Source organism: Bos taurus, chromosome 18 (assembly GCF_002263795.3).
Source record: "Bos taurus isolate L1 Dominette 01449 registration number 42190680 breed Hereford chromosome 18, ARS-UCD2.0, whole genome shotgun sequence".
In the NCBI taxonomy this organism is placed as follows: domain Eukaryota; kingdom Metazoa; phylum Chordata; class Mammalia; order Artiodactyla; family Bovidae; genus Bos; species Bos taurus.
In genome coordinates, this window is record NC_037345.1 from 54,169,870 (window position 1) to 54,188,157 (window position 18,288).

General features: G+C 47.9%; 1 protein-coding gene across 5 annotated transcripts in view; it reads left to right on the forward strand.

Annotated features, from left to right (window-relative positions):
* The first annotated feature begins 332 nt into the window (after positions 1–332).
* SAE1 (SUMO1 activating enzyme subunit 1) overlaps positions 333–18,288 on the forward strand; it is a 62,258-nt gene continuing 44,302 nt past the window's right edge. For 4 of the 5 annotated variants that reach the window (XM_005219191.5, XM_059876546.1, XM_010815008.4 and 1 more), the window contains exons 1-2: positions 333–521; positions 13,461–13,572. In XM_005219191.5, the coding sequence (XP_005219248.1) occupies positions 424–521; positions 13,461–13,572 (210 nt within the window). In that variant the 5' untranslated portion in view covers positions 333–423. 5 annotated transcript variants of the gene reach the window in all.

Consider the following 18,288-nt stretch of genomic DNA (forward strand, 5'->3'; position numbering starts at 1 on the left):
ACTGCTGTACCCTTGCCTGTAAAATCCCAGGGACGGAGGAGCCTGGTATGCTAGGGTCCATGGAGTCGCAGAGAGTCCGACATGATTGAGCAACTTCACTTTCCTTTGCTTTACAAACGACCAGCTGGGTAGCCCCGTGGGGCTAGAAGCCGCGGGGATTTTTGGCCAGGATTGGCCACAGACTCCGTCACATGACTGGCTGTGTCCCGCCCGCCTTGGCGGCTAAGGAGGTCCACGTGGTTTCGACTCCAGGGACGGGGCGGGGTGGGGGTGGGGCGCCTGGAGGCGGTACTGCGCAGGCGCAGTTCGTGGCGCAGGCGCAGACGCCTCCCGGGCGCGCGGCCGGCGGCGGTTGGCGGCGTGTGGGGCCGGCTGGCGGTTGCCGGGAGCGGGACCAGAGCTCAGGCAGCTAGAGCCGGCGCCATGGTGGAGAAGGAGGAGGCGGGCGGCGGTATCAGCGAGGAGGAGGCGGCGCAGTATGACCGGCAGATCCGTCTTTGGGGGTTGGAGGCCCAGAAACGGTCAGGGCTGGTGCGGCTTGTGGAGGCGGGGGGAGGGTGGTTGAGGATCTGCAGGGGGCGTCTGGCCTGAGGCGTTGGCGGCCTTCGGGGAGCCGGACGGTTTCATTTGAAAGGAGCAGGCGGGAATCGTGTCAGGCGTGGGCGCCCTCCTGAGAGGACTGGAGGGGGTAGATTTGGTCTGCTTCCTCAGAAGCTTTGGGAAGCAGGGACGTCCCAGGTGGTGGGAGGGTCGTTCCGAGGGGTTGGCGGCCTCTCGAAGGGGAGGTTCAGGGACTCGACGCCCGAAGGGAGTAATGGTGGGGTTTGGATCGGGGTTGCGGGCTTACGGACTAGGAGAGGGGAGGAATGCCTGGAAACGGTGAAGTGGGGGGGCATAGTTGATTCATTCATAGGTAGCAGGAACCTCGTCTCGGCTGGACGCTGGGGGAGACTGGCGAGCCAAACAGATGCGAACTTGGATTCATTCTTGTGGCCTCTAAGTGGTGGGCCAGTCTGAAAGAATGAGGACTTTTTTTTTTTTTTTTTTGAGGAATTTTGGAGCACTTTATTTCAAATGGGCATCCCGAGAGGCTCGGAGGGTCTCGGGGCGCTGGAGGTACCCGAAGAGGCTGCTTATGTGTAGATCTGGGGATGCCTCCAGAGAGGACAGGATTGGGCATGCCTTCGTCTTGGGCGAGTAATTTTCGGAGGGGATGAAGTCTTTCAAAGAGGTGATGGATTTGATCAGATATTTATTGAGCACCTACCACAGACACCGGTGTAGGCACTGAGCGGGTGTCAATGAACGATGGAGACTACATTCTTGTGGGGAACGCAGTAAACCTAAAGAAATAGCAAAATATTGGGCAATGCAAGAGCCAGGGAGAAAAAATAAAGCAGGAAAAGAGGGTCAACAGAGGATGGTGAGGTGGAAGAGCTATTTTAAAATTTTATTTATTTTTGGCTGTGCTGGGTCTTCCTTGCTCTGTGGGCTTCTCATTGTGGCGACTTTTGTTGCAGAGCGGGGGCTCTAGGGTTCTCAGGCTTCAGTAGTTGTGTCTCCTGGGCTCTAGAGCTAGGGCTTAGTTGTGGCACACAGGCTCAGTCGCTCCGTGGCATGTAGAATCTTCCCCGGATCAGGGATCGAATCCTTCATTGGTAGACGGGTTCTCCACCATTGAGCCACCAGGGAAACCCTGTTGTGTTTTTTTTTGTTTGTTTGTTTTACTGGAGTATAGTTGCTTTACAGTGTTGTGTTAGTGGGAGAGCTGCTTTGATAGGGTGGCCAGGGGAGTTATCTGAGAGGTAACACTGAGCCTCGGTTCTCTATGCAAGGAAGGAGCCAAAGAGCCGTGTGGTCATCTCGAAGGACCTTCCAAGCCTAGATAACAGCAAAATCCTGGAGGCCAGGGCATGCTTGGCAAAACAGAGCAACAGAAGTGGCTGGAACCAAACCAGGGGAAGCTTTTTAATACTAAGTGCTGAGGAACCTGTTGGAGAGTTTTGAGCAGAGGAGTAACACGATCTGCTTTGTGTTCAAAAAGGATCAGTCTTCTCTGTTCGAGTGTGCAGAAGTGGGAAGAAGGATTCTGTTTAAGAAGTAGCTGCAATAATCCTCTTGAGACGGAAGTAGTGACGGCTTGGAACTCTAGAGAAGGGGTCAAATTAGATTCTTACAATTTGAAGGTAGAGAGAACAGGCTTTGCTGAAGGATTCAATGTGTGGGGTGTGAAACACAGAACTCAAGGATGCCTCCAAGGTTTTGGGCCTAAGCAAGTGGAAAGATGGAAGTGCCTTTACTGAGTGAGGTGGGGAAATTGGAGGTGTGGTGTGAAGAATCGGGAGTTCACTTTTGGACTTAGGTTTTAACTGTTTACTAGACATATAAGTAGCAATATGAAAGTGGTTGAGTTCAGTGATGAGGTCTGGGTGATGGGGAGTGATTATGTGATGTGAGGGAGTACAAAGTGGAGAATTACTTGATTGAAGGATCGGGGAGGCAGGCAGGTCACGAGAATTTAGTTTGAGGGGTGAGAGCTTGTAGAATTTTTGTGTGAGTGTGTGTGTGGGGGGGTGAGGTGGGGGTTACTTCAGGCTCATTCTGGAATCTTCTCTGATTGTGGAGGAAGGTACATCATGAGGTATTAGTAAGCAGTGGTCCGAGGGTTGGAGGCACCTGAAATAGACGATTGGTAATTAAATAATGAGAATGGGCCTGAAGACATAGGTGGGGTGGATTGAACTTAGGGTCTCCTGATTGAAGGATTGAAGCATTAGGAGGTCCTAAAGAATTGGGACGCGAATCCTAGATGTTCTGGAAGGGTTGATCCAAGGGTTTAGGAGCAGCAGGTAGGTCTTATTTGAAGTGGTGTAGTGTCGGTGAGGATTAAAGGGAGCTGTCAGAGGCTTAGGAACCAGTGATTTATCCGAGGAGCAATAAAGGATGGATGGGGACTCTTGAGGGAGAGAAGACCTAAGGGGCAAATCAGAGTCAGGGTAAGGAATTCTTGGGAGGTTGGAGTTATTCTGAGGAAATGGAGATGTACTGAGCTCAGTGGAGAACCTGTAAAGGGTTGGCTGAGGGTCCTGGGGGAAGGAAGGGGTTACCTATCGTTTGAGAGCTATAGATTTGTAGACAGTCTTACAGAGTTGATAAAATGCTCTTGAGTCTCATAGGAGCTCTTTGGAGAAGGAAGGCAGTGGTTTCCTCCTCTGTTCAGAAAGGAAGGAAGCACCACAAAGCAAACTGATTCGTCTCTAAGGGAACTCCAGGTGGGGTAGGAGAGCTTCGGAGACTGGAGCAACTTCGTGAAATAGAAAGCAGCCTGGGAATCGACAACTGCATTCTGGCTACAGGTTTGCCTCTGACTCTGTCATGTTGGACCAGGGTTGTCAGAGAACTGTAAGGGAGAGAAATTATAATAAAAATGGCCTTCAGGGGAACTCATACAGTCTGGAGGTTAAAAACGGGTGTCTCTCTCATACAGTGTTTTAATTTTTTTGAAATTAGTTGCCAGCATTAAAAATTCTAAAAGAATTGGCCAAATTTGGGACAATTTGAGCATGGAAAGAATAAAATCGACCTCACTTAGAAATATGTAATAATGTATTTTCTGATGTGGTGATATAAGAACCTCAATGTATCATCTTTGATGTTTTCCTACCAAATATCTTTTACCCTAATCATGTTTTTAGAGAACAGGGGAACAGGTTAAAGGACACTATTGAGGTAATGATGAGATGTCCAGCATGTGGAACATTTTACAAGACAGCTGCCCTGGTTCTCTTCCAGAAGTCAGTGTCATGGGAAAAGCAAGCAGTGGGACTGTTCTCAATTAAGAGAGTAAAGTGGTGGAGCCCAATGCAAGGTGTGATCCTAATTGGATCCTGGTTCAAAAAGAAAACTTCTATAAAAAATATCTTTTAGGCAATAGGGAAATTTGAGTATTTAGTCCTGTTAGACGATTTGGGGAATTATTTTCTAGATGTGATAGTAGTGTGGTTATGAAGGAGAACATCATATTTTTGGAGCTGCAAGCTAAAGGTGTGAAGTGCTGCCTCGTCAGCACATGGGTGAAGCCAACAGGGCAAAATATTAACTCTGCTTTCTATTTTTCTGTATGTTGGAATTTTTTAATGAGAAGTTGGGAAAATGTCTCTGTCTCCCAACTACTCTCCATGCTCCCCACATAAGGGGATGTCACAGTTTCTGATTTATGTCTTGAAAAGTAGTTAAGGTCAGACAAACAGTAAGGTCAGCATCTATCCCTATATCGGTTGGATCGAAGTGGAGGCTGCCTGTCTTACAGAGAGCTTATGTGGCCATCGTCTCCGTCAGCTCTGCTTCAATCACTGATGGAACTGCCCGGCCCAAAGCATGTGAGTTTGCAGCTCTTGGTGTGTCCCCAGCCCATGTTGTGGTTGAGGTTCAGGGAAGGGAGCCAGCTCTCCCAAGGTCACGCACCAAGTAAATAGAAGTTGGACTTCTATCTAAGCTGCTAACTTCAGGTTCACTGCCTGTTTCCATGATAGCTCATTTGCCACCCTGAGGGGGCTCATTCTTTCAATTAAAGTAACATAAAGGAGAGTGTTGAAGCTGGCAGCCCTGGTCGTTCTCAGACCATGTGCTTCAGTAGTTTTGCATTGCGTTTGTGCCAGAGACCCATTTATCCCCTGTTTCAGAGTGAGGAAGAAAGGTGCCTGGGAAGAGAGAAATAGAAGATAAGCTCTGTGAGGGTAGGTGCTTTGAAATGTCCGATAATTGAGATGTGGGTTTTGACTGGTCACTGTGAAATTCCCAGTGCTTTGTTGAGTGGATGGAACGGTTGTACACTGCAAAGACCTGGGAAGTCCAGAAACCTGGGTTCAGTTCCCGGCTCTGCTCACTGGCTCTCTGGCCTTGGGTGCGTCACACAGTTCCTTGGCCTTAGGTCCCATGTGTGCACAAAGGAGGGGTGAGTGTGACTAAATCTTTAAGGACTCAACGTTGAGTTTTAACCTTACAGGATTGGGACTCCCCAAAACTTCGCTGTTTGGAAACACTCATTATCCTACACAGCTGCTGTTGAGACAGCACTTCAGTTGGATCCATGGGCACCTAGTTGTCATGAAAGTGACTGAGCTTGTACTGGAGGCCAGTCCTAATGGTTTCATATAAGGATCCATCTTGTAGTGGTTAATAGTTGAGTTTGAATCCAGAACTTCTTAGTTATCTAACCTTGGATACATTTCATAACTTCTCTGTGCTTCAGTTTTCTCACGTATCAAATGAAAATAACAATCTACGTTATAAGATTTTTGAGAAAGATGGGACTTCCTGGCGGGCCAGTGGTTAGGACTCCTGGCTTTGACTGTGAAGGACCTGGGTTCAGTCCCTGGTTGGGGAACTAAGATCCTACATGCTGTACAGTGCAGGAAAAAAAAGAGAAATGAGATGAAGCACGAATAGGGTCCATGCACAAATACCATTATTTGACAAATATAAATTACAGCCACAAAAGACAAGGAACTAAGTAGGAAATGGGTTGTGATAAATAAGATACAGCAGGTGTCTGTGGATGCCAGGAAACTCCAGAAGGACAAGCTAGACTGTGGGAGGAGCAGGTTTGCCCAAGCAGATTGAGGTGGGGAACAGTCTTAAGTTGTATCTTGGATTCTGACAAGACATTGATATAAGTATAATGAATAGGCAGTTGGATTGAGCAGGATCATAGATTTAAATGACAAGTTCTGTACTGTGTGTCTTGCCTGGTGTCTCAGCAGTAAGAATCCACCTGCCAGTGCAGGAGATGCAGGAGACTTGAGTTCTAGCGCTGGGTCGGGAAGGTCCCCTGGAGGAGGGCGTGGCAACCCACTCCAGTATTCTTGCCTGGAAGTCCCATGGACAGAGGAGCCTGGCATGGGGTCACAGAGAGTTGTATATGACTTAGCAACTAAACAACAACAACTGTACTGTTAATTGAAAAAGAGAAGTATTTTTAGAAGCAGGAAATGGTCAAATCTGCCAAGTGGTCCCATCATTTATCTGGTTGCACTGACCAGAAACCTAGGAGCTCTTTATTTATCTCTGTCCTTTCTGTCTTCGTCCAGTCTGCTGGGAAGTCCTCAGATCTCTGCTTCAAGGTTTATCTCACCTGCCTTTTTTCATTATACCCATCATCTCAGATCACCTCTACAGTTCCTCCTTGGTCTCCCCGTTCCACTCTTGACTCCTTATAATCCATCCTGCACTTAGTAGCCAAACTGATTTAAATGAAAAACAAACAAACAAACATCTTAACATTCCTTCTCAAAGCCTTCCCGGTGATTTTCTGAGTGCTCAGATCTTTTAAATCTGGTGCCCTTCTTGCCCTGCCTGTCTGTCCTTGCCTGCATCTCCCTGGCTTTCTCCATTCAAGCTAACGGTCCTTGAACCCCTCTGTTCCTCAGATATGCTAAAGCTCTGCCTGTCCTTGGGGACTTTGTGTTTGCCCTACTAGAAATAGTCCTATACAAGATTTTTGCATTAGACTCTCAATAAATGTGGTTTGAATGTGAATTTGGTAGTCTCAGAATTTTTAATCATGAGTGAAGTTCATTGGCTTGACTTACTTTGCAGTATGTTTTGTGAATTTAGATTATGGTATAAAGATTGGTTCCTTCCTTCCCAGAAATTTAAAAGGTATTTCTATACCAGAAGTTAGAGGGAAGTGAATCCACAAATGCTTATGTAGAACCTACTTTATCCTCATTGAAAAAGACCCTGATCCTGGGAAAGATTGAGGGCAGAAGGAGAGGAGGATGACAGAGGACCAGTTGGTTGGGTGGCATTGCTGACTCAGTGGACACAAGTGTGAGCAAGCTCCGGGAGATGGTGGAGGACAGGGAAGCCTGGCATGCTGCAGTCCATGGGGTCGCAAAGAGTCAGACACGACTGAGCAACAACATGCAAGGCAGCATGGGGGAGATGTTGAAAGAGGGAAAGAAGAGCACAGATCCTGGTTAAAACTGAATTTGGATCCCCAGTGCTGGACACCTGTTAGCTGTGAGAGCTTGGACATCTTTGCTGAACCTCGGTTTTTTTCCTTTCTCAGGATAGGCATGAATCCTTTCCTATGGAAACATAATGGCCCATGCTGGGGCCCGTGGAGCCACCTTGCCTTTTAGGGAGAGAAACTATATGCAACATTTAGCGTGTGTGTGCTTTCTGAGAGAGGAAAATGGTGAACCATAATCAAGGTTTCAGTGAGGCACTGTATGTACATATCTAGCTCAGTGCCTGTACCCTGTGAGCCCTCTGTGGATAGTAATTACTATTATTGTTACTGATAGACTGTACACAATATGTCATAATGTGACTTTACATTTATTTGCTATAGAGAGGCATATAACTTTATTTTTTCCCAAAGATTTTCTTATGTGGACCGTTTTTAAAGTCTTTATTGAATTTCTTACAATATTGTTGCTCTTTTATGTTTTGGTTTTTTGGCCCCCAGTCATATGGAATCTTAGCCCTCAGAGCAGGAATTGAACCCGCATCTTTTGGAAGTATGGAGCCTAAATCCTGAGAGACATGTAACTTGATGAGCAGACTCTGGAGCAGTATTGTGCAAGTTGATATCTGCTTTGCTAAGATCCCACATCCCATGCTGCGGCATGGCCAAAAAAACCACCCAAAAAACACAGTTTTTGAATGCCAAGCACTGTTCTAAGCAACTGAATATATATATTAACTCTGCAAGGTTGGTAGTATTAGGCTCATTTTACAGATAAAGGAAGCTGAGAGTGGCAGACAAAATAATGCCTGTTGGGTAGCTGTTTTATCTTCAGCAAGGTCCCTAAGAACTCCGTGCCTCAATGGGTTAGTTTCCTTTTGGCAGCTGTAACGATTACCACAAATTTAGTGGCCTACAGCAGCCCAAATTCTGGAGGTCAGAAGTTTGGAATCTGTTTCCCTGGGCTAAATGAAAGTCAAGGCAGGGCTGTGCTCTCTGGAGGCTCTGGGAAGAATTTGTTTACTTGATTTTTCTAATGTCTAGAAGCCACCTGCATTCCTTGACTTGTGGCCCCTTCCTTCATCTCCAAAGCATCTTCAAGCCTCTCTTCTCTGAGCAAAGCCCTTGCTTTTGTCATCACTTCGCCACCTCTGACCCTTCTGTCTCCCTCTCTAAAGGACCCTTGTGATTATTTGGACCCACCTGGAAAATCCAGGATAATTACCCCTGCCCCTCCCCCAAATGCTTAATTTGATTACATCAGCAAAATTCCTTTTGTCCTGAAGTAATTTATTCATGGACCCCAGGAATTAGGGGCATGGACGTGGCGAGAGTGGGGCTGCATTATTTTGTCTGACACTCTCAGCTTCCTTTATCTGTAAAATGAGACTAATAACGTAGCCTCGCGTTCTGGGAAACAAACTCACTCAGAAGGACAATGCAGATAGTGGAGTGGAGTTTATTACTCCGGTGGGCCCAAGGCAGAGTCTCCTCTTAGCCAAGGACCCCGACCAGTTTTAGTGAAAACCTTATATACCCTAAGTGTACATGCCCAAAGCCACCCCCCAAATTCCCTGAAACTAGTCTGAACAAAGGAAAAGAAAGATACAATCAAAGTTAACCCGTGATTCATATGCCTTAAGCCTGGGTAGGTAACAGAAGATAATTATCAATAGTCCTGTGGTCATACTCCAATAAGCATAATAGAATTTATGATTCTATTTGGTTGCGCAGATAATTAGGGTATTCTTTTAGGAGACGGAGAGTCTAGATACAGGCCCTGGGGCTCTTCCATCCCGGGGGTCTGGTTTTCCAGTTGGTATGTCATTTCCATAGATACTGGGCATATAGCTCAAAGTCCACAGTCCGGGCCAAGATGGAGTCCTGCTTTCAAGATGGAGCCTGTTCTGTTTCCTCCTTCAATAATACTACCAACCTTGCAGAGTTAATACACATAAGTTGCTTAGAACATGGCTTGGCATTCAAACATTGTGTTTTTCAGGTGTTTTTTTTGGCTGTGCCGTGGCGAGGCATGTGGGATCTTAGTTCTCTGACCAGGGCAAACCCATGCATGCCCCCCTGCATTGGAAGTGTGGATTCTTAAGCACTGAACTGCCAAGGAAGTCCCTCAGTAACTGTTTCCTAAGTGTCAACTACTGGTATTTCATTCTGTTTTATGACTGCCTCACGGGCTCCCCTGGTAGCTCAGCTGGTAAATCCACCTGCAATGCAGGAGACCCCAGTTCAATTCCTGGGTCGAGAAGATCCTCTGGAGAAGGAATAGGCTATCCACTCCAGTATTCTTGGGCCTCCGTGGTGTTTCAGATGGTAGAGAATCCACCTGCATCCGCCTGCAATGTGGGAGACTTGGGTTCAATCCCTGGGTTGGGAAGATCCTCTGGAGAAGGGAATGGCTACCCACTCCAGTATTCTGGCCTGGAGAATTCCATGGATAGAGGAGCCTGGCGGGCTACAGTCCATGGGCTCGCAAAGAGCTGGACGTGACTGAATGACTTTCACGTTGATTTTCCTAGCAGGTGCACACCAGGGCGCCGTGGCCTCTGAGCCCACCATCCTAGTCACTCCGCCTTGTTGTTGCCCTTCTCTGCTGCTGGTTCTGTCAGTTACTTTTAGCTGTGTAACCACTGTGTAAGCTAGTTCACTTCTTAGTCCCTGTTTGCTCAGCTCCAGAGTAGGGATAGCAAGGCACCAGCTCATGAGATCCTCATGGGGGTTAAATGGCATTATACAAGTGAAGAGTTTACAACAGAGGTGGGTGGTAGGGTGAGTGTTCACTGACTGTTAACTATTCTTTGTTGTTGTTTTTTTATTTTTTTGCTATCTACCAGGTTTATGTAATTCTGCTGGGATTTCTTTTGCTGTATCTGTAACAGCTACTGGATTAACAGTGTCATATATTTCCAAGCACAGTCATAGACGCTAGAGATACTGTGGTTTCTGAAGCTCGCTTACACTCTAATGGAGGAATGAGCAATGAACACATGAACAAATAGCATAACTCCAGATGTGGACCTATTTTGGATGAGGTGGCCAGTGTGGACCTCTCTTAAGATGGAAACAGTTGAGCTGAGACCTGAAGAATAGGTCATGTTTGAGGTAGGGGAAGAAGCAGAGAGAACAGCTAATGCCAGAATCCAGCAGCGGGAGCCGACGTGGCGGCGCTTTCTAGGATCAAGGATGGCCAGCCGGGCTGTAGGCGATTACCAAGGGCGAGAGTAGGATGAGATGGCAAGGCTGACGGTACCAAGCTGGCCTGGGAACCGTTGAAGGGACTGAGCAGGAGAGTGGCATGATCTGGTGTCGGAGCTCTCTCTTCCTGAGATGGGGACAGCGGCTTGCAGAGGGCAGGGATGGGAGCAGGGAGGCTGGGTATCAGGGTGTTGCGGTTTTACAGGTGAGAAACGGAGGCCAGGGTAGGGTGGTGGCTGTGGAGTGGTGGCCCATGCTGCCGCGAACATCAGTGTGCCTGGTTTTGGCCCACCTCAGTATTTCTGTAGGCTTGATTCCCAGAAGGCAATTCCTGCCTTAGAGTGAGTAATGAGAGCGGACATTCTTTAAGTGCTGACTACGTGCCAGGTACTATTTTAAGTGTTTTTCATCTAATTGAGCCAGAAATAAGCAGTCCTCTCAGGGCCCTAGAATGGTTAAGGATTAAAAACATACCATGATATTCGGTGTTGTTGGCAGTTGAATAAAAAAACCTCCTGAGCAGTCAGAGTCCGAGGAGCTCTGTAGGATGAAGGGATCCTGGAGAGGCCGTGGGCTCCATGGGATTTCTGTCAGAGGTGTTTATATGGAGCAGGCGCTTGAAGACTTCAGAGAGAACACTGAGTCGGTTGTGATAAGGACTTCTTGAGGAAATGGTGTCTGAGTCGGGATTTGAAGTCTGCAGGAGAGGCTAGGCGAGGCCGAGGGAGGAAGACAGGGTGTGCGTGTCAGCCGGGTGCAGTGCTTCGATTTAAAGTCTGCAGGTGGGGAACTGAAGGCATGTTGGGAGGAAGCTGGTAGTAGTGGAAGATAAGGTGGCGGAAATGGGAGAGAGCCAAGACTGAATGGATTTAAACGTCAGCTTAAATTTTGTTTCTCTGTCAGATTTTTTTTTTTTTAATCAGAATCAAATCGATCACTGAGCCCTTTTGTAATTAAGGCAGTGGAGATTGAAGAGATGTTCAGGTAACTTTTATTCAGCATCTGGTAGTTGGCTGGGCCTACATTAGGTGGTTTTGCACACATTTGACCAGGTCTTTGGGGAGAGTTAATGATACAAAGTAAGAATGGGTGTCTCCATTTTACAGATGAATGGAATGAGGTTCAGAGAGATGGCTCAGTTTGCCTGGGTCACCAGTTAGGAAGTGGCAGAGCCAGAATTCAAACCCAAGTCTTCACCCCTGAAGGGCGTTAGTGCTGGGCCCTGCCTGTTGCCAAAGGAACGGCAAGGAGAACAGAGCCTGAGAAGTTAGTGGGTTTGGGGGCATCAATTTCTCAAAAGCAAGCGGGGCTGGTCTAGCTATATCCTTGGGGTGATGGAGCAGCCAAACCAGAAAAGACCATCACTCAGACTAAGAGGGACCATGAAACCTGGAATTCCAGGCACAGCAGTGTCGGGGCCAGGTGAAGGGAGATGAAGAACAGTGACAGCAGAGACCTGGGAGGTACCGCTGAATGCATGGCTGCTCAGCCTGTCTGATGTCAAAGGTTGATCTGTGCACAATATCCTCTTTGGAAACATTGCTTGTTTATTATCTGTGCTGTTTCTGGAGGGATCAGAGTGCCTCTGGAAAGATGCATAGCCTCTTTCCTCCTTCCCGCTGCTGGTGTGATGCTGTCAACCTGTAATAAGAGACCCCCCTCATTGCTAGCATCTCTGTTATTTATCTTGCTTGTATGTCATAAGTCCTTTGCCCAGTTACTCTGGTTAAGTGGAATTGTCGCATGAAAGGCTCCTCTCTGCTAGGGTGTGGTTGGCAGTGGCAGGGCAGTGTAGAAGAACAATAGTGAACAAGCTGGAACCAGACATATGTCTCTGAGGGAAATATTGTCAGAGTTCTTTCCCTCCCTCTGATTTTACCCTTTGAGCATACCACTGAAGGAAATCCCAAATCTGCTAGCATCAAGAATCAGTGCAGGACTTGATTTTATCAGCCCTCATTCCCATTCAAGATTTCTAGCCTGATGACATGCAAGTGTCCATAATTATTAGAACCATTTTTGGAAAAGAGTTTCTGCATGTTCTCCCTGTAGTGGTACTATATGAGAATGGACTCATTTCCTAAATTAGGAGCAGACTCATTGGCCAGCAGACCCTGAATTTATGTGTGACTGTTCTTAGTTCTTACTCATCCTTGTCAGTGTGAATAATCATAGATTTGCTGCAGAAATATTAATGGGTTTGATTACAAGGTGCTAAGACCTGAAAGACCCTGATGGGGTTTTTCATGATGCAAACTCTTTATTTCCTGTTTCCAATTGGAAAAATTCTGATTCTGAAACACTTTTGGTTCAGGAATTTCACATAAGGGATCGTGGACCTCTGCTGCTTTCTGCTGACCTCACAGTTAAGTCCAGACTTCCTGGGATATAGCCTAGCCTCTGATTACTTTAAGCTTCCTCTTCTGTCACCCTACAGACTTAGAATGGTATAAACACTCCCCAGATGTCCCCTTTCTCATGCCATCTTGTGTGTGATAGCTTAAATAGTGCCCCTTCTCTTCTGCTGTCACACTAGTCCAAGCCATCGTCCTCTCTCAACTCGGACACTCTTCTAACCGCCCCCCCGGCCCCACTCCATGACTTTCCATCTTGTTTAAAGTCCAGCGTCCTGACGGTGCCTTTGTAAGAGCCTTCATGGTGTGAGCCCTGCTTCTCTCTGCAGCCTCATCCGTCATTCTTCCCTTTGCTGTCTGCTCTTCAGCCGCTGTCTCTGCCTTCCTGTTCCTGGAACATGCCGCGCACCCCTCTGCTTCAGGGCTCTCGCACTTGGCTGTTTTCTCTACCTGGCACGTGCTTCTCCCAAATACTACCTGTGTGCTTGTCCTTCATTTCATTTTAATTTTTGCTCAGCACCTCTGTGGAATGGCCTTCACGATCAGGCTGACAAAAGTAGCATCGTCCATCACTGATCCACGTCACGCTTGATTTTCGTCACTTTTGGACATGTTATGTGTCTCTCTTTGTCTCTACAAAATACAAGCTCTGAGAGGGCAGGGAGTGTGTCTGTTTTTTCACTGCTGTATTTCCACACTTTAGAGGGGTGCCTGGCATTGTAGGTGCTCCATAAACAGTTGTTGAATGAGTTGTTCTCTGTAGGATAGAGTGGAGCCTGTCTCTTTTCCAAGATCTGAGGTCTTGGTGCTTAAGTGCATTCAGTGAAAACCAAGGTTACTTCTCTTTGTCTTGTTTTGTTCTTCAGTGATTCGCGGTACTTCCAATGTTCTCTCTCATCCTGTTAACAATGTCTGCCTTGTAGGCTTCGGGCCTCCCAGGTGCTTCTTGTCGGCATGAAGGGACTCGGGGCTGAAATCGCCAAGAATCTCATCCTGGCTGGAGTGAAAGGACTGACCATGCTGGATCATGAGCAGGTGAGATGCGCTGTCGCGGGATCACTGTCCTTCACGGTCTCCACCCCTCAGTATAAACACATGGAGATGGTGTGTGTTCCTGCTTGCCCCTTCGGGGCTGTGAAAGAGGAGGGCTGGCGTTAATGACACTGTAGCCGTGGAGACTGACAGTGCCGACGCCAGATTTGAATTCACTGCCACCATATCTTACATGGTCTGCCGGTGGAGACTCCCGTCCCCTCACTGAGCTTGCTTGTCTGTAAGGTGGAGTTACCATCTCCCTTGAAGGGTGATTGGCACCACAGTGCCCCCTAGTGGCAGGAACACCTCACCCAGAAGAAGAATTTGTGACAGAGGAGCCTGGTGGGCTACAGACCATGGGGTTGCTGAGAGTCGGACACGACTGAGCGACTTCACTTTCACTTTTCACTTTCATGCATTGGAGAAGGAAATGGTAACCCACTCCAGTGTTCTTGCCTGGAGAATCCCAGGGACGGGGGAGCCTGGTGGGCTGCCATCTATGGGGTCGCACAGAGTCGGACACAACTGAAGTGACTTGGCGGCAGCAGTAGCAGAGAGGGTAATGGAGAAGGCAATGACACCCCACTCCAGTACTCTTGCCTGGAAAATCCCATGGACGGAGGAGCCTGGTAGGCTACAGTCCATGGGTCGCTAAGAGTCAGACACGACTGAGCGACTTCACTTTGACTTTTCACTTTCATGCATTGGAGAAGGAAATGGCAACCCACTCCAGTGTTCTTGCCTGGAGAATCCCAGGGACGGGGGAGCCTGGTGGGCTGCCGTCTATGGGATCACATAGAATCAGACATGACTGCAGCGACTTAGCAGCAGCCACAGCAGCAGAGAGGGTAGTAGCGAAGGAGAGGGAAGCCTGGCATGCTGCAGTCCCCTGGGGTCGCAGAGAGTTGGACATGTCTGAGCAACTGAACAGCAAGAGAGGGTAAGAGTGGAGACCCAGGGAAGGATGGTTCCAAAACTTGGAGGTCCTTGGTGTGGAAAAACAAAACAACAGTGGGCCGATAGCGTCTTCATTTGGTTGTGTGATCTGAGCATGGGGAACCAGGAGAGAACGCTGAGGGCGAGTAGCCTGCTTCTGCCTCCGCCTCAGCCTGGGGACGAACGCCACTCAGTGTCGGAGCCACCCCTTAGCTCTGCAGTGCGAGCGCTGGTGGTGCTTTCTGCTTGGCTTCCACTGCAAGGCCTAGCTCCTCTGACTGGTTTTCAAAAGCCTAACACGTGGTTCTCAGTCCCATCTGTGCTGTAGAATATTCGGGTAGTTATTTAAGAATAAAAGTTCCCCAGGTGAGTCTAAAAGTCAGGGAGGGTTGAGAAGCACTGCCTTCGTGTAACCTGGTCCCAGTCAGCTTACCCAGCCTGATGCCCATCTCATAAATTTCGTAGTTCACGAGCACGCCTCAGTAGTTCTGCCTTTTACAGTTTGCTTGAGCTTTTGTCCCTGACTACAGACATCTGTGGGAAATTCTGAAAGAGATGGGAATACCAGACCACATGACCTGCCTCTTGAGAAATCTGTATGCAGGTCAGGCGGCAACAGTTAGAACTGGACATGGAACAATAGACTGGTTCCAAATAGGAAAAGGAGTACGTCAAGGCTGTGTATTGTCACCCTGCTTATTTAACTTACATGCAGAGTACATCATGAGAAACGCTGGACTGGAAGAAACACAAGCTGGAATCAAGATTGCCGGGAGAAATATCAAGAACCTCAGATATGCAGATGACACCACCCTTATGGCAGAAAGTGAAGAGGAACTCAAAAGCCTCTTGATGAAAGTGAAAGTGGAGAGTGAAGAGTTGGCTTAAAGCTCAACATTGAGAAAACGAAGATTATGGCATCCGGTCCCATCACTTCATGGGAAATAGATGGGGAAACAGTGTCAGACTTTATTTTTCTGGGCTCCAAAATCACTGCAGATGGTGACTGCAGCCATGAAATTAAAAGACGCCTACTCCTTGGAAGGAAAGTTATGTCCAACCTAGATAGCATATTCAAAAGCAGAGACATTACTTTGCCAACAAAGATCCATCTAGTCAAGGCTATGGTTTTTCCTGTGGTCATGTATGGATGTGAGAGTTGGACTGTGAAGAAGGCTGAACACAGAAGAATTGATGCTTTTGAACTGTGGTGTTGGAGAAGACTCTTGAGAGTCCCTTGGACTGCAAGGAGATCCAACCAGTCCATTCTGAAGGAGATCAGCCCTGGGATTTCTTTGGAACAAATGATGCTAAAGCTGTAAGTCCAGTACTTTGGCCACCTCATGTGAAGAGTTGACTCATTGGAAAAGACTGATGCTGGGTGGGATTGGGGGCAGAAGGAGAAAGGGACGACAGAGGATGAGATGGCTGGATGGCATCACTGACTTGATGGACGTGAGTCTGAGTGAACTCCGGGAGTTGGTGATGGACAGGGAGGCCTGGCGTGCTGCGATTCATGGGGTTGCAGAGAGTCGGACACGACTGAGCGACTGAACTGAACTGAACTGAACAGACATCCCAGGAAGACAGTGCTGCATGATGCAAAAACTTCGGAATCGTGCAGACTTGGGCTCAAGTCCCACCTTCTGAAGCTGGGCAAGGGCATTAACCTCCCAGAGACTTAGTTTATACATCTATAAAATGAAGATATTCATTCCCACCCCTTAGAGTTCTTCATTTCAGTTACATCAGCACGCATCCAAGAACACCTGCTGGCTGCCTTGGAGTAGTCTAGGTAGGGGCAATAGAAAAGTCCACAAGAGGGACTTCCCTGGTGGTCTGGTGGTTCAGACTCTGGGTGCAGGTTCCAGCCCTGGTTTGGGAACTAAGATCCCACATGCCATGTGGTGCAGGGAGGTGGGGGGAAGGGAGGGATGCACAAGATTTGTTTCCCATTCTCAGTTTTTTCCAGAAACCAGAGAAGGCTCCCTGACTCAGGTTGTGTCAGGGAGACATGAAAGGCTTCCCGGAGTGGTAAACTCAGTCTTAAAAAACAAGTAGAGATTTTTCAAGGTTAGAGGGGCTGTGTTTTAGGCAGGGGACATTAGCACAGCATGGTAGAAATCAAAAATAACAAGCAGTTTGGTATTTGTAGAGCATGAAGCCCAAGGGATGGGGGTGAGGGTGCAGATTGCAGGTGAGGGCCAAGTCACGAAGGGCCTGCTGGTAAACTCCGCTATGAGCCTTCCCTACTTCTCTCGGTGGCGTGGAGTCATCGGAGAGTTCCAGATGGGCGAGGCGGGCCTGAGCTTTGGGCCTTGTGTAGATCACTGATATCCTGTAGACTGGATGGCACAAGGCATGGGACAGAAGACTACTTAGAAGGCTGCCTTAGTAGTTTAGGAGAGTTGGAAAGAGTGAGGAATGGCAGTGATGATAGAGATGGCGAGAAGCACCCAGAGGTGAGAGGTGCTTAGGTGGTAGGGGCGGATGGATTCTGTATGGGGAAGCAAGGAGTAACCACGGCCGCTGCCATGGACTGGAGGTGCTGGACACTGTGCTTAGGGCGGTAGGTGTAGTGTATCATTTAGTCTTCAAAACAGCTCTGAGATGCAGGGATTATCATCCCTCTTTTACACATAAGAAAACAGAAGGAAAGGAGGTGAAGCATGGCCCACCCAAGGTCTCAGTAGTTAGTGGGAGCACCAGAACCCAGGCCCCGACTCCTGGCAGAGCCCACCTGCTTAGTCCCGTCACCTGGTGGCTGCTGTCAAGGAAATGTCGAAGATACGAAGACCAGGTTTCTGGCTCTGGTGACTGAATGGGTGACTGGTGGGCTCATCAACAAAGACAACAAATGTAGGAATCACATATGATTGGCCCCTGGGATCTACAGCAGGAAATATCCAGTGGACAGTTTAACATAAGACTCAAATGGATCAGGACGTCTGTATCAGTAAAAGCAATTTGAGAAACAACAGTAGACTTTGGTAGATACTAAAAGGTATGGAGTTGGTTTATGGAGCTACATAGAGTGAAAATATGAGTGATTCTGAATGGAATCCTGAAGACAGCTGCACTGAAGAGGGCCATATAGAGACTGGGGTGTCCGGTGAGGGGGAAGGAGAGCTGGGAGCTGAGAGGCCAAGGAGCAAGGCCCAGATGACCCAGGTAAGCCAGGCAGAGTGTTGAGTAAGTGCATTGCTTCTAGTAAGGTCGTCATTTTCAGGCTTCTCTGTCCATGGGGATTCTCCAGGCAAGGATCCTGGAGTGGGTTACCATTTCCTTCTTCAGGGGATCTTCCCGACCCAGGGATTGAACCTGGGTCTCCCACATTGGAGGCAGATGCTTTAATCTCTGAGCCACCAGGGAAGCCCCGTTTTACATGGGATTTCTTCATATTTGCTCAAAATCACACATTTAAGTCCTTGAGCCGGGATTTGAATCACAGATTTGAATCCAAGCTTGATTATTCCAGAAACCGCTATGATGTACAATCTCTCTGTGTTGTGAGATCCCAGGATGGGTCACAGGTACTGTTAGACGGCTGGCCTGAAGCGGGAGGAGGACCAGCGCCGTGTGCTTGGAGACAGGATCCTAGGGACAGTGTGTGCTGTGCATAGTTGGCAGGAGAGCAGGATTTCCTCTACTGAGCCCAGTCTTGGTGAAGGTGGTGAGGTCATCCATGGAGATGAATGATTAAATTAGATGTTTGATGTGTGAAGAAATGCATTTTGAACAGTGGAATCTAATCCTACTTGTGGCTATCAGGGGATTATA